This window comes from Aquila chrysaetos, chromosome 10, assembly GCF_900496995.4.
Source record: "Aquila chrysaetos chrysaetos chromosome 10, bAquChr1.4, whole genome shotgun sequence".
Classification (NCBI taxonomy): domain Eukaryota; kingdom Metazoa; phylum Chordata; class Aves; order Accipitriformes; family Accipitridae; genus Aquila; species Aquila chrysaetos.
Genome location: NC_044013.1, coordinates 37,393,250 through 37,417,460, shown reverse-complemented (window position 1 = coordinate 37,417,460; position 24,211 = coordinate 37,393,250). Strand labels below are relative to the sequence as shown.

General features: G+C 45.4%; 1 protein-coding gene across 6 annotated transcripts in view; it reads left to right on the top strand.

Moving 5' to 3' along the window:
• SLC43A2 (solute carrier family 43 member 2) overlaps positions 1–23,479 on the top strand; it is a 34,700-nt gene extending 11,221 nt beyond the window's left edge. For 3 of the 6 annotated variants that reach the window (XM_030027685.2, XM_041126631.1, XM_030027686.2), the window contains 10 exons: positions 466–542; positions 7,005–7,097; positions 7,939–8,072; positions 8,510–8,712; positions 9,343–9,486; positions 13,053–13,191; positions 13,629–13,761; positions 14,716–14,789; positions 16,583–16,706; positions 17,567–23,479. In XM_030027685.2, the coding sequence (XP_029883545.1) occupies positions 466–542; positions 7,005–7,097; positions 7,939–8,072; positions 8,510–8,712; positions 9,343–9,486; positions 13,053–13,191; positions 13,629–13,761; positions 14,716–14,789; positions 16,583–16,706; positions 17,567–17,728 (1,283 nt within the window). In that variant the 3' untranslated portion in view covers positions 17,729–23,479. Of the gene's footprint in view, positions 1–465; positions 543–7,004; positions 7,098–7,938; positions 8,073–8,509; positions 8,713–9,342; positions 9,487–13,052; positions 13,192–13,628; positions 13,762–14,715; positions 14,790–15,343; positions 16,707–17,566 lie in introns of those variants that run through there. The other 3 variants (XR_005933345.1, XM_030027688.2, XM_041126632.1) reach the window with 3 other exon arrangements.
• The last annotated feature ends 732 nt before the right edge of the window (positions 23,480–24,211 follow it).

The window sequence follows — 24,211 nt, the reverse complement described above, 5'->3', positions numbered from 1 at the left end:
GCCAGGTCCTGTAACGGAGCTATTCCAAACAAGTTCATGGCTTTTTCATGGTTGGGAAATAGGTAGTAGCACACAATGTGTAATCAGCTTTCACACCAGGGATAGATGGAGCTTACGCATCAAGACCAGATAGTGAGGTGACACTTTAAATCCAGTTCTTTCAAGTAAATCTTCCTTTTAAGATCCATTCAGACAAGCTGCATCAGCAAGTCTGTTCATTAGAGAAAAGAACCCTTCCATCCTGGAAAGAGATGATCCCATCCTGAACTCTGTCTTGGAGGAGAGCCCTGGTCCTCCTGCTCTGTGTGGCTGGGGAGATGGGTACTGGGTCAGGAACAGCGTGGCACGTCCTGATGCTGTTGATCCACTGAGGTTTTTACGTGTCAGGACCAAAGCGCTCAGGGCTCTGTGTTTTTTCCCCCTCCACCCCAGTAAAAGCTAAGGGTGTTTTTTTTGTTGTTGCAGCTCTGTCTGTGCTGATATTCATTGCGCTGGCTCTGAATGGCTTTGGTGGGATGTGCATGACCTTCACATCGCTTACGGTAAGTGAAGAGTTATTACCTGACTCTATTTTATTTTTTTACTATGGCTGTGAGCTGGGCTAGCAGGAAAGAACAAAGTGGATCTTTTGCCTGTGGCTTGAATAGCATGGTTTTTGTTTGGTACAAAGGGTCAGTCACTCTTTTACCTGAAAGGCTGAATACTAGGTGGTTATTCTAAGGCTTTTTTTCCCCCCAGTCGTTTGGGGTTTTTTTGTTTTTTTGGTTTTGTTTTTGTTGTTGTTGTTGTTTTTGTGTGGTGTTTGTTTTGTTTTTTTTTTTTTTTACCTGCCTCTTGCATCTCAGTTGAAGTTGGGGGGAAAAAATGGAATTGGTTTTGTCTAGGACTCAAATTGTCATACGCCTGTATGTGCAGTGCTAAGCTACCTGGCACAGGCTGGACATGTTTGCACTGGGTTTAGCATTGACATAACTGCAGGAAGAATCAGCAGGGCACAAACCCTTGCAGCTGGGTATGACCAGCTCTACGCAAATGCAGTTTGCATCTCACCCCAGGAAAATGGTTGTTCTTGAGCACAGAAGCTTTTGCTTTCAGAATGGTGAGAGTCTCTTCCAGGTTTCCTTAGAAATGCTGCGTTGCTGAACTACCCAGCTCCATCTGCGCAGCCCGCTTAGATCTGTTTAGTCCGTGGATTGTATTGCAAGTGTTGGTCAACAACTGTCAGCTGGATCTCTACATTTTAGGGTTCTTTTTCCTGGAGACAGAAGCAGTACCGTCCTCCAAGTAGCTGCTTTATTTTCTACCTCATTACCCTGATCCTTGTCAGTGTGGCTGAAACAGGGCTGGGTGGAAGCTTTCCCAGAAAACAGTCTGGGAAGCACTGATGTTTCTCGAGCTGTGGCTGAAAACTTTCAGATTTGGACCGCGTTACCTTGAACTTGCTGTTGCAGTAAAACTTTCTGTTAAGGTTACCTCTAATTTCACAAGGCTTTAGACACTGGCTGAACAAGGCTCAGACATTGGCTGAACTCCTGAGACCTAAATTTGGCAGAGGCTGGGTTTACAGATCACTGTGTGTACTGTGATGTTGCTGCTGCTGTTGCTTTCATATATTCAAAGCTTTCAAAACTCTGTGCCGATGTTGGTGTCTCCTTCATATGTAGTGTTCTTCACTGGAAGCCTTGGCCTTGGTCCCAAAGAACTATGGGGCAAATGTCATCCTGCCACGCTTCAGATAAAAGCGAGGAAGAGAGGAGCACATAGTACTGCTGTGGGACAGGAGAGGATTCCCATCCTGCTGCTGCCAGCATTGGTTATTGTCTCTCTGGGTGGTTATTAAGGGGTCACAGATTATTTTAGAGCCACTGGTGATGATAGGAGGGAGAGCAAGGATAGGACAGAAATGTATTGGATGTGCTGTACTGTGGCTTTTAGCACCAGAAGAAGTAAGCAAAGCCACTTATTAGTACCCTCATTAGTGAGCCAGTTCCGCAGCACTAAGGAAGTACAGCGGCAGGAAAAAGGTCAAATCTTCCAAGAAGAGATTCAAGCCTTGAGGAGGTCTGAAGCAAGTAGTGATGCTGTGAGTTCACACAGGGAGACCTCAGGTGGAGCCCGTCCCCTCCAGACAGCAGTGTGTTTTGTAAAGAGCTGAGGCGGCTTCAGGCCTGACTTCTCAAATCCAGATTCAGATGTAGCTGCTTGTGCCTTCCTGCAGAGCTGCACAGAGGCATTTTGGTACCTGAGGCATGAGAATGTGATTAAAAATAGTCCAAAGTGGGAGGGAAGCACTTCTTCACCTGCATCACAGCGTAGCTGTGGTGGTGACTGTTAGAAGCAGGTGTATCTTACTCATTGGCAGCTTACTGTTTGTCCCTGTGTGGTTCTGCCTGCCAGCTGGGTGCTCACAGTTGGTGTGTCAAGAGCTATCTTCTGCGGTGACATGGTGATCTCTTGTGGGTCCCTTCCACCTGTGGCCCGTGGAGACAGGGAGCGTGGCAAGGGAGGGACATGGGGATGACAAGTCTGTGGCTTGTGGGCTCGCACGCACCGCAGCTCGCACGCGCGCCGTGCCCTGCATCGTGCTCAGGAGAGGCTGAAGCAAGCGCTGAAAGGGGAGACTCAAAGGCCTTTTTGAGGATGTTCGTTACACAGAGGCGGTGAGCACTAATCAACTTCTGGTGCCAAGTAAGCTCGTTCTGGCTGACACAGGCACGGGCTGCCGAGCGCGCACGTGCGCACGCAAGTCAAAGCAAGGTGACTTCCTTCTCCTGCCAGCTGCAAGTGACCTGAAGCGCTCCACGAAATGGGTCAAACCCACTGGTGCATGAGCTGGTCCTCTGCCACCCCAGGCGAGTTACGGTTGCCGCTTCGTAGCGGGGTGTCCGTGAAGGGAGCCCCTGCAGCGTGTGGGGTTGGGATGCTCCCCGGATGCTGCGGCTTGTGGGGCCTCGTTGGCTGCTGAAACCTCCCGGGACACTTGCTGCATGGGCATGGTGTGATCTGATGGGAGGGCAGGAGATGGGGATCCTCAGTGCCTGTGCAAGGGATAAACAGGATCTCCGAGGACTGCAGCTTGGGACAGTGCTCCATGAAGCTTTGCCTCTTGGGTTTAAAGCCTTTTGCAGTAACAAGTCCCCAGGGTATCATGAAAGCACGTGGCGAGCTGCAGAGCCATGGCAAGCTGCCGTTCCTGGGTGTCTTGCGTTGTGGCTTGGGGAGGAGGGGGAGCGAGCGAGCGGTGCTCTTCCCAGTTCTGGGAACAAGGTCAGACTGTGCCTGTTGTTAAAATGCAGAGGGGAGATTTCTGCCTCGTGACTTGGTCTTAGCCAATATAAGTGAAGATTGGAAATGGAAACAGATCTGTGTTGGTGGCTCTGACAGCAACACAGGAATCTGGCGCTGGTTCTGCTCCGAAGCTATTTCATGCAAAGAAATAAACATGTGTGATAAATTACCACAAAGAGCCTTTTATAGATTGTTTTCTGTCCTGTTTTCCTTTCAAAGAATTACAGCTGCTTTGCTCTTATTTTCTGCTACAAACACCACCCTTTAATTGGAGCAGGGGGACATCTCTGTAGGGAATCTTCTCTGCTCGGATTTACTAGGAAAACTTAGGGCTCTGTGATCTTTTGTTGCAGAATAGGAACAGGAATTTCCATATGCTTTGGACAAAGTGGGCAGTTTGAGGCTTTCCTGGAGAACATATTTTTAGTATCTGTGTAACTTCCAAATATACCTCTGATAGGGAAAACAAAATTTAGCTTGAACAAAAATACCATTCTCCAGCAGTCTAGTTCTCAATCCCTTGACTTTTTACACTGTTCTTTCAAATAGTCCTTGCAAGAGGAGGGAAACTGGGTTTGGTAAGACTACTGTGGTATCTTTTGTGGTATCTAAGGATTGTCTCCAGGAAAAAGCTGAAAAATTATTAAAAAATGATCGACGGTCTTAAACCCACTATAAGGCAGATGGGATAATAATCTGCAAGAAGAAATTATTTTATCAGTTTAGGATTGCATACCTGTAATAAAGGACTTCAGAAAAAAACAGTTATGGTATGGCAAAATTAAGTTAGTATCTTTCAGACAGGGCATAGAGTTAATAAAATATTGAGTATTATTGGCCTTTAAACAGGAGGTGTAAGAGTTTCTGTCATTGTAGGTCTTGTGGAATTGGGGCTGTCATACCAGAATGGGCAGAAGTTAGTGGAGGAGCCCCTTCTGGCCTGCAGGGATAAGAACGGAATGAGGATCAGATCTTTTTGGTGGCAGAAATACAAAGAGCCCACTTGTTCTGTGGCTTGGGTTTTTTCTCCCTATGGTTCATTTTCCCCAATACTTGCTGCTATAAAGACAGTGTGAAAAATGCCTTAGTAAATATTGTGTGTTATTTCAGTAGCTGGTCTTTAGATGTGACCTGCAGAGGCATTGTCAGTGCTGACACTTGCAGACTGAGAGGTTTTTTCTGTGGGGCTATGGACTACTTTTTCCCTTTGCCCCTGCTCTGCACCTCCAGGTAGTCTCAGATTTCTTTTTCTCCCAAGTGCTCAGTGTTTGCAGTTTCTTCTTTGACTGGGTTGGATAAGACCCTAAATCTCCTATGTCCAACTTTTTTTAATCTGGCTGCTGCTTTGGTGCCAAACAGGATTTTAGGAAATCTCTAGCCTTTCTAGGACTTCTGTCCCCATCGAGGCAGAAGCAGAATTGGGTTTTCCTAGACATGACTGCTTGCTTTCAGGCCTGCTCTATCTCCAGTACCCCTCAGAGCAGGAGGATCCACCTGGGAGTTGCTTGTCTGCTGTATGAAAAAGGCTTTTTGTGATCTCTGGGGCTCTGGGGAAAACCAGCCTGAGCCAAGAAGCAGCTGTGTTTGTGGAGCTCTTGCCCTGCTCTGAGCTCCCCAGCAGGAGCAGCTGTTTGTTGTAATTTCTGGAGATTATTTTAGGTTTGGGGTATCCGACATTAAATGAATACCCTGCCTGGTGACAGTGACTAGCCTTTTTGCAACCTGCAGATATTGTATTCTGCAGATGCTGTTTTCTGGGGTGTGTATTTAGGCCACGGCTTCCAATAAGAGATTTTTGTGCCTGGTAGCAGACCTTTGGATCCTTTGCCGTTTCCTGTCCGCAGCTCCTGAAAGCAGCCTGTTGGCAGCTCTCCCGCATGCAGGGATCTGGGGATGGGTGTGGGGATCCTCGCCGCAGAGGAGCGCAGCGTTTTCTGCCTCCGCTGTGTGTGTCTGCTCGGGGTTCACCAGCAGCATCAGGCTCAGCACATCATTGCTGCTGTTCCCTGGCTGGGGTTATCTGAGGACCTGGAGACTGCACTGCATAGGAAGCTCTGCAGTGAGACAGAGGGATGATAAACAGCCAGATGGATCCTAGAGTGTTCCTGCACAGGAATACTTCAGTTGTAAACACGCTGGCCCTGCTGTGACACAAGCCAGATTTGCTTGCCTTGTATGCTACTCCTGGGAAAGATGGATTTGTTTTTCAGCAGTGGAAGGGGAATGTGATGACAGCATTTTCTTGCTCAGACTCGGTCTAATATTCTCTGAATCATTTTGTTCAGCAGCATCTTTAAACAGATAAAATGCTGGTTAAGCTTTCAGTCCTAGAAGGCACCCGCAGTGTCCTGCTTTGAGGCCCTCTGAGGCTGATGTGGTAGTGATGCCCAAGTGAATCTGGGGAGTAAGTGACCCAAAAAAGGAGGTGGGAGGGAAATCTGTCTGCCTGCAGCAGAATCTCTGCCTGTTGACCCGCTTCAGGAGGTATCGGCTGAGCTTTCTGTAGCCTACAACTTCAAAGCTTCTCCCTGTAATTTCCAGTTTGCAGGCTGTCATTAGTTAGCGATGGAAACTTGTTCACTTCTGGTTGTTTAGAAAAATAGGGAGTTCCTCCTTTCCCAGGAGAGCGGGAAGGTCTCGCAGCTCTTTCTGCCTGCTCCACTCTGCTTTTGGGTCCTGAGTGGAAGCAGGGGCTGGAGAGCCAGCGTGGGAGTGCTTTTGCTGTTGAGGTGGCAGAAGTGGCTGCTGTGAGCTGCTTCTAGCTGTCCCTATGGAGAGCTTTGCTTTCCCAACAGATCCTTGCAGAACCAGCCTGGTCTGCTCTTAGCAATGCCATGACACCTGATAGGAGCCTAGGCAGTGAACTGGGGTGGGTGGCAGGAATAGCTACCCGAGATGCTGTTGCCTGCTTCTTGCTGCAGAGTTCAGCAGCTTCGTAGCTACACGAGGCAATAAAGCCTTGGATATCTAGTGTCCGTGATTGCCGCCTTGCATGTAGCTCCAAGATAGTGTGGCTGAGCATCTGAGCCATCCAACTGATGCAGAAATGACCAGCTTTAGCCCCTCTCAGAGAGAGAGAGTCTCCTTTCACAGAAGTAGCCAGAGAGCTAGCTAGAAATGGAAGTGCAAACAGCAACACAGTTCACGTTTGTGGCTGTTCTTTCTTGTTATAACAGGAACTTTCTGGTCTACTGCAAAGACTTGGGTGCTGACCCAAGGTGCATAAACAATCCTGGCAGTTCAAGGTGTTTCAGGTGTGCTAAAGACTGTTCAGCAATCACAGCCTGTGTCTAACAACTCTTGACTAAAAAGAGGGTGGTATGTAGAGAACTTGGGCACATATTTTTTTGGAGAGGAAAAGAGGTGGTGACTACAGACTTGGGGTAAGGAACTCTTAAAGAAAGCACAAGGGCTGGAACAAACACTCCTGTGCTAAAGGTAACCAATGCAAGGTATGCGGTCAGTCTGGAAAGAAGCAGTGTCACTAAGCACATAAATCTTGGATTGTAGACGTTCCCTGACACTGGAGACACCAATGCAACCTGCAGAGCAATATCCTGAAAGAGCTAAGTCATTCTTGAGTAAAACTGGCTGCTTCAGATTCTGGTATCCAGGAGTCTTAATCCTAAATGCCAATATCTTCTCAAGAAAGCTTCCTTCCCTTTTCTTCCCTTCCCTTGGCAGCAGCCTGTTTCAACCAATTTTTCTTTCCCCAGCTGCCCAACATGTTTGGTGACCTTCGTTCCACGTTCATTGCTCTGATGATTGGCTCCTATGCTTCCTCTGCTGTGACTTTTCCAGGAATCAAGGTGAGGCCATGGGATCATGACTCATGACTGGTGGTGTTGTGCTGGAGTCTTGCACCATTTAGCAGTAATGTGGAAAGAAAGAGGGACTATTTGTTAAAGCACTCTTAAGAGATGTGCCTTTGCAAGATTCAGTTCCTGTCTGTTGAAGACTTCCCAAGTGCCTGCCTCAAGAACTCCACAAATACTGCAAAGAGAACAGTCCATTTGCTAATAGGCAGTAAAATTTTAAAGGTGTCAAGTAAAAGTGAAGAACTGAAGATCTTTTTTTAAAGAAAGGTTGCTTTTTTAAACTCTAAGGAGCATATATATATGTATTTTAACACACATGTATATACTTAATCTGTGTGATTGTCACAGGTGGCTGGCTTTGAACACTGTTCAGAGCTAGCAAACAGCAACGAAGGGACAGAAGAGATGGTCACTTGGGCTGCCTTGGTAGATCACTTAGTGGTTCTGAAACAGAGATGTTTCATTGCAGAGTTAGCATAAGGGGGATATAGTAAAGGTAAGCCAGTCTCAAGTGTGCAGGGAAGTTCCTGCTGGCTTTCCAAGGAGAAGGTCCTAGATGAAAACCTTTGATGGCAGTCATCTGCAATACAGCTGCATGCTTTTCGAGTTGGAGGTCCTATTGTTGTTGCTATAGCTGCTATTAAAGATGTGCATATACACCTCTTTCTAAGCCTGCCGGTCACAGACTTGTTCCTTGTTACCACTTGAGTTAAACCCATTTTCAATGTAGCATGTTGTTCTTTCCCACAGCTTCCTCTCAGACCTCATTCAAAGAATATTGAAGTATCTTTCTGCTCTTATAGTCAAAACCATATTCCCTTCTGATTTCCAGGTTATATATGACTTTGGGGTCTCCTTCATCCTTATTCTGCTTGTCTGGGCAAGCTGTGCAGGACTAGTTTTCCTCAACTGTTTCTTCAACTGGCCACTGGAGCCTTTCCCAGGACCAGAAGACATGGACTATTCGTAAGTGTCCACTAGACTGGCCTTGAGGGCTAATCCCATTCTTAATCCTCTAGAAAGTGATGGCACAACTAATTTAGAGGAGAGGACAGGGAACTCCCTTGCATGTTGTTTATGGCTGCCACTTCTTAGGCTGAGGATTTATGTTTGCCATTAACATTATGTCTTGACTGGTGAACATCTGTGGAAAGTGGAACTTTCCAAAGCATAGGAATTATGAAGGAAAAATGATCTGTCAGTAGTCATAAGTATTTCTATATTGACCTATGCCAAATTGGCCCAGGGGAAGTATCTCTGTGCTCTGGATCCAGACCATTTGTGGCTTTGTAGATGGAAACTAGTGCCTTAAATCCACGCATAGCCTTTCTGACTCCTGCAACTTTGCTGCGTCTGACTCCTCACCCTGTGTTGCAGCTCTCATGCTCTTTACTGTCCAACAGGGTGAAAATAAAGTTCAGCTGGCTGGGATTTGACCACAAAATCACTGGGAAACAGTTTTACAAGCAAGTAACAACTGTGGGGCGCCGTCTCAGCGTGGGGAGCTCCATGAAGGGCCCCAAAGAGCCAGCAGCCTTGCAAGAGAACAACAAGCTCTGTCTGTCTACGGTGGACCTAGAAGTGAAGTGCCAGCCTGACAACACAGGTGTGGTTCCATGAGTGCCCCAAGGATGCTTGTGCTGGCACAAGGCTGTCAGCCTCTCTGCTCTGCTCCAGACCTGTTTATAAGAGAGATAACGTGATCCATATGTTGCCAGGGCCATGTGCCAGCCACCATTATTTAAATGCAAGTTCAGTTATATAAGGAATCCTGTCCTTGCATACTTGCCTAAATACACCATATGGTGTTGCCAGTGGTGGGGACAACAGCATTGGTAACTGGTATGGCTGCAGAAGGGCAGTGCAGTTGGTCACTGCTGTCTCTTAGACTGTTGCCATCATGACCAAGCCTTCCTTACTCAGGGGTTTGGCAAAAGCAAATGGTTTTAAGCTTCCTTTTGCTCTAATCTACAGAATTAGGTGAGTCTTCCTTCCTTCTCCCCTGCCCCAGCTACTGGTAGCCAAACTCCAAGCATCTATAGCTGTTCATTATGGAAGTTTGTAAGGCACCAGGTAGTCGCTAACTCTGAACTCCTTGGAACTGCCCCTGGCATGCAGTGTTGGAATGACTAGCTAGGAGAAGACCTGCTAACCCAGAGGCAATGGCTCTTCTGAAATTGTACATGTTTATGAAGGTATGTTGCCTTCTTCAGAGACTCTGTTATTCCTTCTGCAGCTTCTCCCTCCTTCATGAAGAGTGTCTTCAGTCCTATTTTGTTGCTCAGCCTTATCACCATGTGTGTCACTCAGCTGCGGCTCATCTTCTACATGGGAGCTATGAATACCATGCTCGAGTTTCTGTCTGGAGATGAAGATCAAGGTAGGGTAACCTGAAAACTTTTATCTCCTTCCTTGGAACTGGGACTTGACCCAGACTTGGTCCTTGCAAGAGTCCAGCGAGCCTGATTACTCAGCAGATACACAGTGTATGGCAATTAGTGGTGTCAGAGTGTGGCTGACAGCTGCTGGGAGGGTCTAGTGAAGGGCTGGAACTAGCCCAGGACAGAGGGGCAGTGAGGTAGACACTTGAATGTCAAGCTAATTTTAGGCCGGTGTCTGTTAAATACTATTCCATGTTATTTCCCCAGATGGGTTGTTGAAAGTAGCCTCTTAGGATGGACTGTGATAATTTTTTTTTTTATTGGAAAACCTATTTCATCAGGTATTTGCTTTGCTTATCCTAAGCAGGCACAAAGTACGGAGCAGCTGACTCTCATGACTAATGGTTGGACTAGGTGTCTCAGCCCAGCAACCGGGGGTGGGAGAAATGAAGTCATAGCTGTTTTGTGCAGCTTGGTGTGTGCTGGGGAGACTCAGGGGTGCTCACTGCACTGGACTCTTCTGTATTTATAGCTCTGATTCAGTACATGAAGCAAACAGGAAAGAGTACATTAGTTTACTGTTGTTGAAAATACCCAGGATTGCAAAACAAGACTTAGCCTTTTTTTTTTTTTTTTTTTGTCCTTTGTAGTAAGATCCAGTTTGAACTTGTTAAATCTGGATTGCATGAAGCTGATAAATCAAGAGGCACTCCTCTGAAAACAGGAGTGAGCTCTGGGGGAGGGAAGGAAACTCAGGAAACTCCAAGTGCCCTGGCATTCCCTGAATTGCTTTGTTTCTTGAGCCTTTGACAGCCTGCAGCATTCAGCTCTTTATCTCCTGGCTCAAGAGCCAATTTAGACATTAAACAGTAAACAGGACAAACTTCACACTGCCTACCTTTCCCAACACTGCTTAGTTTTCTGCTTACCTTGTAACTCTTTCATACTGATTTTTTTTTTTCTTTCTTTCTTTTTACCCTGGCTTGCTCTAGTTATTTCTCTTTCATTTTTTCCTCTCCTCCCCTCCTTGGTATTTTAGTATTAATATTAACTATATATGCTGTCAATTCTGTTCAGATCAAGCTCTGAATTAAAAAAGGGATTGTGCCCCTTGGGTGTGTTGCATTTTTTTCTGTGCAACCTTTAAGATTCCTTCCCTTTTTCCCCCTCCTCCCCCTGAATGTAGCCTGGGCTCCCAGTGCAGTCCGCTGTCTTGGTGTTTCCATGGCATCAGCAAAACAGTGGTATTGTCTAGTCGCAGCAGTGTCAGGCTGCAAGAGCAGTTCCAAGATGTGTGCAGCTCTCTAGAAATGTAATCTGTGCAGATCAGGAGAGGATGGGACGCTGCTCCCTTGGATTCCTTGTTCTTCTTGCAGTTTACTTGAATGTGATTTGTTTAGAGAGCTCCCTCCACCTGCAACTGCTCTCAGGAGCACTCAGCAAGGGAAGAAGAAAGTTAAGTCAATCCTGCAACTGTTACGGTCAAAGAAAACTTAAATATTCCTGGGAGCAGAACAAGAGAGAAGGAGGTGGGGAAAATAATTCAGATAGGTAGTATAGTCTTTAAGTTGCAGTGAGGCACTGTGTCCTTGAAAGTCCTCCTTCCTGTGGAGATTATGGTGACTTAGACCTGTCATGAAACCTAGAGGTGGAAAAAGCAGTCAGCTTGTGGCTAGTTATCTTCTGAAAGCCCCCAAAAGATGGGGGAGAAGCTAAGGAGTTCAGTAGCTCTGTAAATGACTGCATAATTGTGTCGTAGGAAGGCAGGAGAGAGTAGACCTGTTGTGTCTAGAACTTGAAATTTGGCTTTATCTTTCATAAATTGTCACCCTGCTTTCAAATCTGGTAAGACTTGGAGACCTTAAATATAATAAGGGTGGGCTGGAAAACTCAGCTGTATGAGGTGCTTGCTCAATATAGTTTTGAGGGAAAGCCATGTCGAACAGTGGATGTAAAGGGTTGTGCCCATGTGTGCACCCTTTGTTTGCTCTACCCAGGCTTCTACTTCTGCTGGTATTTGCTAGGTATTATCTCCACCCCCCCCCCCCCCCCCAAAAGAATGTTTTTTAAGATGATAGATAAACTGAGGTGGCCCTGTTTTTTAGCAGCTACTGTCTCTCCTCTTCTCTTGCTGACCCCATAAATTTCATTCCATGCTTCAAGTTGGCTTCTGCTCTTGCTGTTTAGAGCCCAAGATTAAGTGTTCAGAATAGCATGAAGAGGCAAAACATGACAGCGTGGCTTGCTTCTTACCCTCTATTAAAAAATAACCAGACAACAGCAAATCAGCTCCAGGAGTGTTTGTAGAGGGTGATGCCACCTGTCTCTCTTGGTTACAGCAGTTGCTATAATGAGATGGGATGTGGGGCCACTTCAGGGCTTGCCTTTGTGGAGGTAATGGGGGCATGAATGCGAGTTTGGAGGTTAGAAGTTCCTCTTGGTTCCCTTGCCAGCAACCGGAGCCAGGAAAGTATCATCAGGTGCCATGCCTGGGTGCAGCAAGGCAGCCCTGCTGGGATTTGCTGTAACTGTACAGGAGGGAAAGGCTTGTTGGAAATGTCTTTCCATTGCCAAGTTGATTTTTGGTATAAATCCTGGCTATACTGCTTTGGCTAGATCTAGAAATGCGTTGGGAGGGACAAACTAAAATTCTTTTTGGTTGTTTTGCTTACGGTGCTGTAACTTGTAAGCGCTCTGTGCTGAGATGAGCAGTTTCAGAATTACATCCTTATTTCAGAGCTGTGGTACACCATGACTCACCAGCCCTTCTGTGTGATGCCTACAAATCCATCACATGTGCTGCACAGAGGAAGTGGAAAAAGGATTGCAGGGTGGGGGAACTGTTCACCAACAGGAGGGGAGAGTTTCTTCTAAGTCTGCTGGCATCAGCTTTCCCTTAGCAAGCCATGTAGACACTTCACCCATCTTTAACACATGGGGAATTTTCAGCAGTTTGAGTTTTTAATGATTGCTCTCACACGCTGTGTTTTTTGCTTCTAATCTCCTCTCCCCTCCCCTGCCTCCAAACTTGTCCATTCAGCACAAAATGGGTTAGTCCTCACCTTCCCAGCCTGGCTTCTCCTTGCTGGAGCTTCCCAGCTGGAGAAGATGTAGCTGCAGCTCCCAGCAAGGCAGGAGAGGAGATGACTAAGGCAAGGTTGGCTGTGCAGGATATATCGTTTGTAAGAACTTTCCCTGTTGATCCTAGCCAGAGTAAACCTCATTGGCACTAAGCAGTTGCTGGGTCCCATTTCTGAGCCCTACCTGCTGTTGGGCTGATGTTGCTCAGAGAATACTAGTGCAGGATCAAAATAGTTGAAGCAAGTGTGCCCAGTATGTCCACTCTAATGTCACGCCTCTGGGAGGCTAAATGATGAAGTGAGGCTCCTTCAGCCCTGCCTGTTAGCCTGTGAGTATGTGGGGTCTGGGCTCTTAATGAGAGAGGTGATCAATGGCGAGGAACAGTTTCTTTTCTGTCGTCTTTTTTTCTGTTGCTTGCTGTGGTATCACTTGGACTAACAACTTTTTTTAATCTCCCCCCCCCCCCCCCTCCCCCCCCTCGCAGTGGCTCTCTACACTTCTATTTTTGGGGTATTGCAACTGCTGTGCTTGCTGACAGCGCCTGTGATCGGGTACATCATGGATTGGCGACTGAAAGAATGCAATGATGGCTCAGAAGAGAATGAGGAGAGCAACGCTGAGCAGTGCGTAGTGTTCGCCACGCGGGACATGCAGCCATGTAGCAGGCCTCCTCTGCTCTGCATAATGTGTTTTGTGATGAAAGACTGAAAAGAATATTGGTTCTTCAGTATAGAAAAGAAAGCCTGAAGGAAGACTTGATAATTGCAGAGGAAAGGACCAAACTATGTTCCATGTCCACTAAGATCAGTCAAGAAGAGCAAATTTAAATTGTAGCAGGGGAGGCTCAGACTTCCCTTCTAGTCTAACAGTAAGAGTAACAGCACTGAAATAATTGCCCAGATGTTCCTCAGCTTCCACTGATGGAGATCCCACCACCTCCTTAGGCAGACCTCTAGCCAAACTGGTTTAGATAGTTGATGGGATAGGTGGAGAATCTTGCTGTGAGTTCCAGTAGCTGCCGAGAGTGCTTTTTGTAACATAGGTTTTGCTATCCTTCCAGAAGTGACAAGAAAAAGAAAAAGCGTGATCGTCAGATCCAGAAAATCACCAATGCCACCAATGCCTTTGTATTCACAAATGTCCTGCTGGTTGGATTTGGAATCACCTGTCTTATTCCTAATCTACCGTTGCAGGTGAATAGGTCAAATGGGTGGGTGTGCTGGAGGGGCTGGCAACGTGGGTCCTGGCAAAATGACAGTGCCAGGAGGTCCTGCAAGCCAGCAGAATCAGCTAGTGGCAGGAGGGCTTTCTGGCACTGCTGGGAGACTTCTGTACTGCTTTGGGAACCCCAGTCTTAGAGTTGAAACATAGTTCCATGCAGTTTACGTCTCTTGAGAGAACCTAAAGAAGCAGCTGTAGTTAAAATGTCAGGGTTGATCCACAATTTTTTCACACTTAGAAGTTTCTGCAGCTGAGCTGTGTAACAACAAATACTTTTCTACTGAGATCCTCTCAGCAGTGCCTGTGCATTTAACCTGGGCTTGATTTAAGCTGCTGATGGTCAAAAAATTTGCTGTAGGAAGCATGACGCTGATATATACAGCAGGTGATTTCTGTGTCAAATGCTATGCCCAATGGTACCCATGGGATTATAAACCTGTTAAAATATTTATTTTGTGGCACCACCTGTTTTTGGCAGAGGAGTTTAGTGATTTTATGCTATACTTAAACATGCCTTGATGACGTAGGCAAACAGATGTAGTTTGCTCATACTTGCATATTGTCCACAATAACTTGTGGAAAATTAACTAAATTGGCCACAAGCGCAATGAAAAACCATTGTGACCCTGGCCACAGGTTGCTGGGGACGTGTCCTTGCAGCAGTGCTATCTACGAATGAGGTAGGTCTTGTGTATTGTTAACCTCAGGTAGTACTGCATGTTAGTCTTTGCAAAGTACGGAAAAGCAGTGCTTTTAGAGATGAGTACAAATTTCTTCCCTTGTGTTGATCTTTCAGGTTTTGATTCTGGGTTCCTCAAGCCCTCCTTTCTAGTGCAAAGGAGAACAGCTTTTAGGAATGGTTCTATGTTGGGGTCTGGCACACCTAGGTGGTATCTAGGACATGACATTTCTGCTTCTCTTTCCAGATTCTTTCCTTCATTTTGCACACAATCGTGAGAGGATTCATCCACTCAGCTGTGGGAGGCCTCTATGCAGCTGTGTAAGTCTCTGCTTACCTATAATAAATACATGGCTGGCCAGATAAACTGGTCTGGGTTGATAAGCTGTGCAGGTGAGAGGGAGATCAGGAAGTGAAGTATTGGTCAGAGGGGAAAAATGATGCAACTTGTTTCCTCAGTCACCACTGGATATGACAGTAGCTGGACTGAGGTCCTAGCTGATGCTTTCCTTGTTTAGAAACAGCTAACCCCTTTGGCATAGCTACTGCAGTGAGACAGGCACAGCTATATATGGGCCTCAGGTGAGACTAGGCTATCGACACTAAGGTTATATGGTAAAAACTCAAGGCTTTTTTGTCTTACAATGACTAGCTGCATGCATGTGTCCAGGTAAAACATTAACATAATTGAATACATTGCTACTGGTCTGCTCTGAAATTACATTGGTAAAGTATTGCTCAAGATACCATTAGTGATGTCTACTCCCTTTTCCCAGGACAGATCATCCATCCTGTTTCCAACTTATGAAAATTATCAATAGCTGAATCTAAATACTCTCTTCCTTATTAAGCAATGTTTTTGGTTTTGAAAACAGATCTGCCCCTCTGTCCTGAGCTGTTGGACAGAGGAACAGAAAGAAGCTGTTATCTTTCAGAGAATCGCAGAATCGTTGAGGTGGGAAGGGACCTCTTGAGACCATCTAGCCCAACCCTCCTGCTCAAGCAGGGTCAGCTAGAGCAGGTTGCCCAGGACTGCGTCCGGTTGGGTTTGGAATATCTCCACGGATGGAGACTCCACAACTCCACAGATTCCTTCTGTCAAAAGTTTTGGTCCCAGTGTCTGGGGAATCCAGACTAGAAAACCCATCTAAGACTCTGCTTCAAAAGTACATAAACTTTTGGTTCCCTGGCAGCTAGAAGCAAAAGATTTTTGTCTTGGGCAAGGTAAATGCCTGTTGCTGTACATACTGGCTTGCTTGTAAACTAATCCTCTTTGGCCATTGCAACTCTCTGGAACTTCCTGGAGTGAGGTATTTTTGCTTTGAATGTTTGCTTTGAAATATGCTTTGCTGTTATATTGCTTTTGTCATATTGCTTTGTTTTGCTTTGAATATTTGAAGGTTTTGATCCATTTCTTTATTTCCAAGCTTAGTTTAACCTGACCCTTTTTAAACACTACTCAGTCGTGGAAAGAGAAAGATGTTAGACTGTTCCTGAAATGTATTTTTCCATTAGTAGTATCTGATATTCAGCACTTTCCAGTCAACAGTATTGTTTAGTTTGACATAGGATCAGACTTGTCCTCTAAAAAAGAAAATACATACTAACCTGTTGTGCAGGTTTCACTCACTTCTAAAGGGAGCAAATTGTTATGACCACATGAAAATGATTGCTCAGCCGCAAATGCTGTCATCTGGATAAAGAGGCCCTGCTTTTAACTTGTAAATATCAACACTCTTCTCCCTTTGCAATAGGAACAGTAGTTGTATAAGTGCTTCCACCTGCCTGCGGTACAGCTGCAAAACAAAACAAGTACTGGATCTGATACATCCTGAGTTTGAGAGCTCAGGATGAGAATAGTCTGGAGAGGAAGGCTCCAGCCTTGTCACCAGCTGCATTCTGCTCTAGAGAGCACTGTGCACACCATTGGGTATACCTAAATACTTTATAAAAAGAGGTAGTTACACATAAGTCCAGGAGAGATAAGTTCTTCATACTATGTGCCTGTCTTAGGACTGTGCTCTGTTGTGTTAGTCGACTGGGAATGTAAACTGATCTGGGTGATGTGAACAGTCAAGGTGACATAATAATGCTGTTGCTTTCTCTGTTGACAGATACCCCTCCACTCAATTTGGCAGCTTGACAGGGTTGCAGTCGTTGATCAGTGCCCTTTTCGCCCTTCTGCAGCAGCCTCTTTTTATGGCGTTGACGGGACCTTTGAAAGGAGACCCTCTCTGGGCAAGTTCTTCTCAAATTTAATGTGAAAGCTTGGTGGTTAAGATGATTTTGGCTCATTTCTTTGAAAACAAAAGGACTCCTGTGCATGGACCAAGGTTAAAAACAGCTGGAATTTTACATGTCCCTCAGTCTGCTGTTACCTTGGTGCTGTCCAGGAGACCCTTCCCTGTGTGAGTAATGATTCCTGGCGAGGGAAAGCCATTAACCGTTATGCTGGTATATGGAAATGGAGGAAGGGAGAAGTCTGCAGGAGTGCTTTCTGCTAACAGTTTGTGTGGTGAGTCAAAATCTGTCAGGTAACAGTGAGTGAATCTGTGTGGACCTCAAAATGCAGTAGAAATACTACGTTCCCTTGAGAGCTATTAGCTCCAATTACCAGTAAATTTGGGGTTGCTGATGCTAATGTCCAAAAAGCCAAGTGGCTATTGAGGGTAGGGCTAATGTAGTGTCTTGATGAGTCTGTCTGGGCAGCTCCATAAAATCATGACATGGGTGGTCTTGGGGAGAGTCCTGGTCTCTAGGCTACACGTGCCCACCCCAGCAGCCTGTTGCTCTTCCGTCAGCAAACTTGGTGTAAAAGAACTGCAGCTTAAACAGCCCTGCCTGTTCTGTGGAACAAGACTCCCGCAGCCATGATCCAGAGCGACAAATTCTCACAGCATTTAGCTTATACATGTGGTGCTCTGGGCACAGGAGTGTAAATAGAAATACAGTGGAGGTTGTTGCCAATACACTGAGCAGGGCGTCTCCTGGTTTGCCTGCAGCTGAGTGACGAGGGCTGGGTTCTGACACTTCAGCATGCGTGACTGGGTTGTCATCTTCTTAGCCTGCCTAATTTTGTTTTGTCTTTCTTTTTGCAGCTGAATGTTGGCTTGCTTGGTGTGAGCCTCCTGGGTTTCTGCCTTCCAATCTACCTGGTCTGCTACAGACGCAGGCTAGAGAGAGAAAAAAAACAGAAGATGGATGATGCCAAACTTTTCTTCAAAATCAATGGCACTCCCAACGAGGAAGCCTTTGTTTAAACTGGTGCTTCAAATACAACCTCCCCTGTACAGGTTCCTACCACATCTGTGGGTTCTACCTGTGGTGTAAGCCAGGCTTTTTCTCTCCTGGCTCTGCCAGTCTTTGCTCCTCACTGGAGTGAGGGCTGGACATCATGACTGAGCTTTCCTCAGATACATGGCAGGAGGAGACTTCCTACTCCTTACTCCAGAACACGGGACACTTTTCCTTTTTATAAAGGCCATGCAGATATTGTGTCTTAAATTATCCCCTGATCACACTCTCCAGCGGCAGAGTCTCTGCGTAGGAAATTGGGGAGAGAAGGAATAGAGGGATGGGGGAAGGGGGAAGAAAGACCATAATTCGAGTTTGCAAATGTAACATGCTGAAGTCTGTTTTCTCCCCCTCTTCCCCCAACCTTGGCTGACATTGTCTCAGATGGAAGCTGCACTCTCCTCCCTCCCTGTGGCTTCATAATGGTCTTTCTGCTTGATGTGTAGATGGACCTAGTGGTTTTACTCTCTATCCAGACATAGCCCAGACTGTTTCTGAGGCAGGGAAGGGGATTTTATTCCTATGTGTATGAGCACAGCTTCAGTGTATTGCTAAATGTTGGCTGCTAGCACTGACAGCTCCCAAACCTTTTATTACTGCAAATGACACAGACCGTGAGCAATGGATCTGCCTTCCACACTGAAATGAAGAGCCTAGTGGACTGCTTGGTCGTTGACCAAGCCTTCAGAGGCCTGGAATTCCTCTTCTTCCCGGCCTGCAAACCACCTGTATGTGTTTTAAACTGTCTGCAGTCCTGGAACCTTTGAGATAAGAATTGGATCTTGTTTACCGATGAAGTGCTTTGAGACTTTGCCTTTTGACTCTTCTTCCCTCTGACATGACCCTGGGAGGGGAGCAGCAGCGTGTGTTTAGTAAAGTGGAGAAGCTTCTTCAAGCTGAGTTCTGGGACTCCAAACACCTTGGTGTTCATGTGTCGTGAGCTGACTTGCTGTTGAAAAGAATCAAGAGTGCAGAACACTCCTTTGTGTCTGGTAACTGGATCCTGTGGACATATGGCAGGGTGATGTGGTGATGTAATTCTTCCCCTAGCCATAGCTTATTTACATTGTTCTGATAACAGCGCCCAAGCTGCTGAACACCAGGTTACTGTGACTGACCAAAAAGCTGCCGGTTTGGCTGTATTAAGAGCCTTCTATGATGTTGATGCTCTGTCTGGACAGAGTATGTGGCGATTGATTGTATGGTAAAGCTGACTTACAGAGCAATACATGTGGGTAAAGGTGCCCCAGGCCTGTTCACCATGGAGGGACTACAAAGGGAATTGTTAACCTGCTTATTTTTATAGAGGTTTTCCTAAGTCTTGTCTAAAGTCAACTTTTCTGCCCTTAACCTTCTTGTTGAGGTCGGTAGCTCAGCCTCCGTAGCCTTGTGACTAGTGTTAACCACTGCGCCATTTGGAGCTGCTCAAAGCAGGACTGTGCAGCGTTGAGGATGAACATCACCAGTGGGTCTGCAGCAGCGCGTGCGCTGGGTTGAGCTAGTGGCTGCAGGAAGGTTGGGGGCAGAAATAAAGCAGTTACGAAGATGTAGTGGTGGTGCTTTCTGAACTGCCAGCTGCTGCATTACTGCAAAGCCTGGCAGGGGGTAAGTAATTCATCTTCTTTATGTCTGGTCGGAAAAGTACAAGACTCAATCGCTGCCCCGTTAGCTCTAAGCTGGGGATTAGAAACAATGGTGCACTCGGACCTTCCTTTGAGAAATTACCTGGAAACTGGGTGTTAACTTGCTTTACTGATGGCTTGAAGCATGCACATGCTCAGCCCAGCCAGGCCTTCACCTTCCCTAAATAGCAAGCTCGGTGACCTCTTGCACAGAGCCTCGGCAGGACCGCTGGAAGCCCTGCGGAGTCCCTCGCTGGTGGCCTTGCCAGCCCAGGATGACGAGGCAGCTTTGTGGGACAGCAGCGCCATCTCGAGTCACTGCCTCCAGCCAGCCTCCTGCGGGCGGTTCAGCTGCCACTCCACTCCATGGTACCTTTTAGTCTTCAGTCACTCGTTGGGAAATGGCTTGCCACTTGAGCATTTTACACATTTGTGGAATTTTTTTAATGTGTTGCCTTTATTAAATGTGTTTGTTCCAAGACAGCCTTACTGCCTGCTGTCAACACTTTACTCTTCTAGAACTTCTTGTCTTTTGTTGGCCTCTAGCTTTGGTGATGATTTAGTGATGTTTCCAGCTTTTGTTTCTTTTGTGTTGAGCAATAATTGAGGGGGCAGAGTTTTAATTCATTTTCCTGTTCACCTGGCATTGTCTCAAGTACATACATGTTCAGAGACCCACCAGCAGTAGTACAGCTTGCCTAGATTTCCAGAGGGCTTACTGCAGATTTCTGCATTTCGTATTACTATACTTTCTCCTAAATATTTTGAGAAGATTCCTACTCTTGCTCCGAGGTATTTGTGACACGACAATGACAGATTAAGTATCTTTTTTTTTCAGTAAGAGCTCAGACAGGTGAGTCTGAGCCACAGTCCTCAGACTCACAGTGTCTTAAAATAGAGACAGCTGTTGGAGGGTGTCAATGTGCTAACTCAGCATTACCTCCACCTCAGTTTCAGAATATCGAATATGATAGCTTCCACTCTTATGTCACTCGAATTCCTGATATAAATGTCTTTACAAAATGGTGGTATACTGAGTGGCATATTTTCATGAAGTCACAGTGGAGGCGATGCTGCCTTTGAAGTATGTGCAGCTAAATTAAACAAAAACCCACCTTTTATTCCTGCTGTCTACCTCCCTACTGCAGTTCCCAGTCCTGCCCTTTATTAGGAATACCCTCTAACCCAGTTTCACCTGATAAAGTGGTGGATATATGTGCTCTGTGTCTCTGCTGATGTGCCATGGTGTTTAGAAGCTGCTGGTCAGCTGTGAGGAATAGAGCTCATGCCTTTGAGTCACAGTTTCAGGCTCTGTTTGCAGGTTGAGAGTAAGGTGTGCCTTTGGCTTGCAGTCACCAGGACTAGTGGGTACACGATGAAGTTCGAGTTGTTCAGGGTTGAACAGACAAATGGGAGTGCTTTCTCATGCAGTGCAAAGTCAAACTGTGGAATTCATTGCCGCAGAACATAGCGGGGAACAGAAGTATAAATGTTTTTTAAAAAGGGGCTGGTTAAACAATGGTCTGATGCATCCACTAACTCAGGGAGATTTTAAGTTGCTGTAAATAAGAAAGTTATGCCAAGGAAAGATTACTTTTCTACAAGCTCTGTCTCTTCAGAATTGGTCAAAGATGGAGGAAATATATTCTGGGCTAGGTAGAACAACTGACCTGATCTTGTGGGGTTTAATTTACTGACAGTTGTGAACCAAACTAATTTTAAAAGCAGTCTCAAATTTTATCTATCAAAAAACCCTGTATCTGCATCCAAGATGTGCAAATACTCTACTGGTTCTGGCATAACTGCTTAAATGCTGCACCTTCTCCAGGGGTGAGCCCCTCAGAGGACGGAGTATTCTGGCTTCAGCCTCTTCTAAATGTTGTCTTGCATGGTGCAGAAACAAACCCTGTTGGGATGGTCCTGTTACGCATGATTGTTCATGGGCAGTTTGCCTCGTTCTTTGATGCTTATGGAAATGTAATTGTGGATTACTTACATTTGGAGTGGAAAACAGCATTGCTGCTTTCTAGCTAAGTGATGCAGGACCAAGAGAATTCCTGAGGTACTCTTCTATGTGCATGAGCCACCTTGTGGAAAAAATTAATGGGCAACCAAAGACTAGAGACCCACATCAATTTAAATCAATGTGTTTACCTGTATAGCTCAAATATAGGTCAATGTGTTTAACTACTTCTGTAATTCCTAAATGCTAGAATTTGTAGGGGGTTTTTTGTGCCCCTTGTACCCCCTTACCCTCATCCATATGAGAAGTCCAAGGAGGGTGGTCATGGGAAAGACCTCATCTCCTCCATAGAAGCATCCCCAACTGAATGTAATGAAGCAGAAACCTGATCTGTGAGTACTTCCCAGTTTGTAGGAGCCCTCGGAGTCAAGGGTGTTGCTGTGTGAAGGTGATTGCACCTTCTGGAAACACTGCTCCTGGCCTCTACAGACTCTCACGTGCATTTAATATGCATCTGTATTTAAAAAAAAAAAAAAGTTAACAGTGGGGAAGGGAGGGTGACATCTTTTTCCTTTCACTAATCTGTCAGTACCTAAGCCCCATTGACACAGTCTTTATAGCACTAATGCAATGATGCTATCAAGAGTAGCAGAGAAAATCTGTGCTGTTTTGCTTAATAGACACTTATAACTTTATTCAGTTACTGTCATAAAGTATCTGGATCCTTGAGATGTCTGTGGAAAAAAAAAAAAAAGAGCAAATCTTGCTGAGACTCCCAACTTAACTGCAGTGCTGCTACAACGATTGAAATGTTTAACTCCCACACCAAAGCCTGGCCTCTTCGTGCTCTGTCTACAAAGGAAAATTATAGGATAATGAGATTTTAACTAAGTCAGTAAATCACTAAAATGTTTTAAAATAGGAGATTTTCCTCTTGACAGGCTGATGAATTTGGAAAATATGCCACAAAATCTAAAGCAGATACTGTAGGGTAAAAAGAATGAAATCTTTAAAACTACAACTTTTGTTAGGTTGGTTTTTTGTTGTTGTTTTTTTTTTTTTCCTTTGAGTCTTTTCTGCATCTGCAGAGCTGTTGGTATTCCCTACTTCCCAGTTTAGAAGTGCAACATATTCATAATGGAAACTAGTATTACAGTAGGATTCCTGATGGAAAGGGACTGGTCTTGGTTTTGGTTTTTTTTAATTAAAAAAAAAAAACCAAACCTCACTTCTGATTTATATTTCACAATGTTATCTTCTCTGGAATAGCTGAAACAATGATGTATTATGTAGATGCATTCTTACATGTTAATTATAAACCCTACAGGTCCTTGTTTTTCTACCTGTGCTGCTCAGCCTGTCTCCGCGCAACCTGTTTTTATCAAGTGTCCTGTGCTCCACGTTGTCATCCTTCCTACTGCTGCTTGTCACTTCCTTGTGCCTGACCCTCTGTCACTTGCTTTTTATTCCTGGGACAATCCCCTTTTTCAGAAAGCCCCCTCTTTTTAACCTGATGGCATTAGCTTCTCCCACCTCCTCCTCTTAACAAAATTTTTTTGTAGCATTTGTCAAAGTTGAATTGTAAGCTCCTGGCGGCAGCCCTGTGTCATCTTTTCTGTGTTTGTAAGGTGTGCGTTCTTGCAGTACTATCTAAAAATAAATGTGGTATTAAGTTAATCATTAGTTTTCCTTTTGAGGCCGAACATAATGAAGGTATTGCTTGGTTCCTAGCAAGACTATGTAAGCATGAATGCTTTACACAGTGTCATCTGCCAAAGTGCTTGGCTGCACGTTGAATGTTTCCTTGACTCTTTCTTCTTTAAGTTAGGAGCTAACAGCCAGATTTTAATTAATCTCTGAGAAAATTTTGATTTTTTTTTTTTTTTTTTTTTTTTTTTTTTTTTAAATATAGACAGCAGGTTGAGAAAGAGGTCAAGCTCAGTTATATAGGGTGAACTGGTATCAAATAATGAAAGATGAACAGCTGTGGCCTTAGACAGGCATGCTACAGAAGAGGTGCAGGGTGTCAATAGGAAAGTTGCACATTTTGGTTATCTGTGCTTGAGCTTGGTGATGCTGAATGTATGGCATTTTATTTTTCCAATCAAATAAAGACAATCCTTGCTCTGTGATTCCAGTGACAAAGTAGTAAAACTAGTGCTCTTTAGCTGTTTTTTATTGAGTCCAGGTCATATGAAAGGGCTTTTTGCAATTGTCTAATAAGTAGCTGGAGTTATTCTTAATGCCAAGTACAGTTTGGGTGGCTGCTGCTTGGAAGTAGTACTGAAAATGAAAGTGGACTTGAAAATGCTGTAAACCATGACCTGCTGTCAAGGTGGAGCCCCATTCCCAGAAGACACACTTCCCCTACCTGACTGCAGCCTTGATCTATCCCCTAGCTACTTGTGTTAATACTCGTGTTGTCTGTCATAGAATCATTTAGGTTGGAAAAGACCTTCAAGATCATTGAGTCCAACTGTCAATGATGCCCACTAATCCATGTCCTGAAGTGCCTTGTCTATGTGCTTTTTGAACACCTCCAGTGACGGTGACTGAACCACTTCCCTAGGCAGCCTGTTCCAATGCCTGATCAACCCTTTCAGTAAGGAAATTTTTCCTAATATCCAACCTACACCTCCCCTGCTGCAACTTGAGGCCATTTCCTCTCGTCCTATCACCAGCCGCCTGACAGAAGAGACCAGCACCCACCTCACTACAACCTCCTTTCAGGTCGTTGCAGAGAGCGATGAGGTCTCCCCTCAGCCTTTTCTCCAGACTAAATAACCCCAGTTCCCTCAGCCGCTCCTCAGGAAGACTTGCGCTCCAGGCCCCTCACCAACTTTGTTGCCCTCGCCAACCCTGCC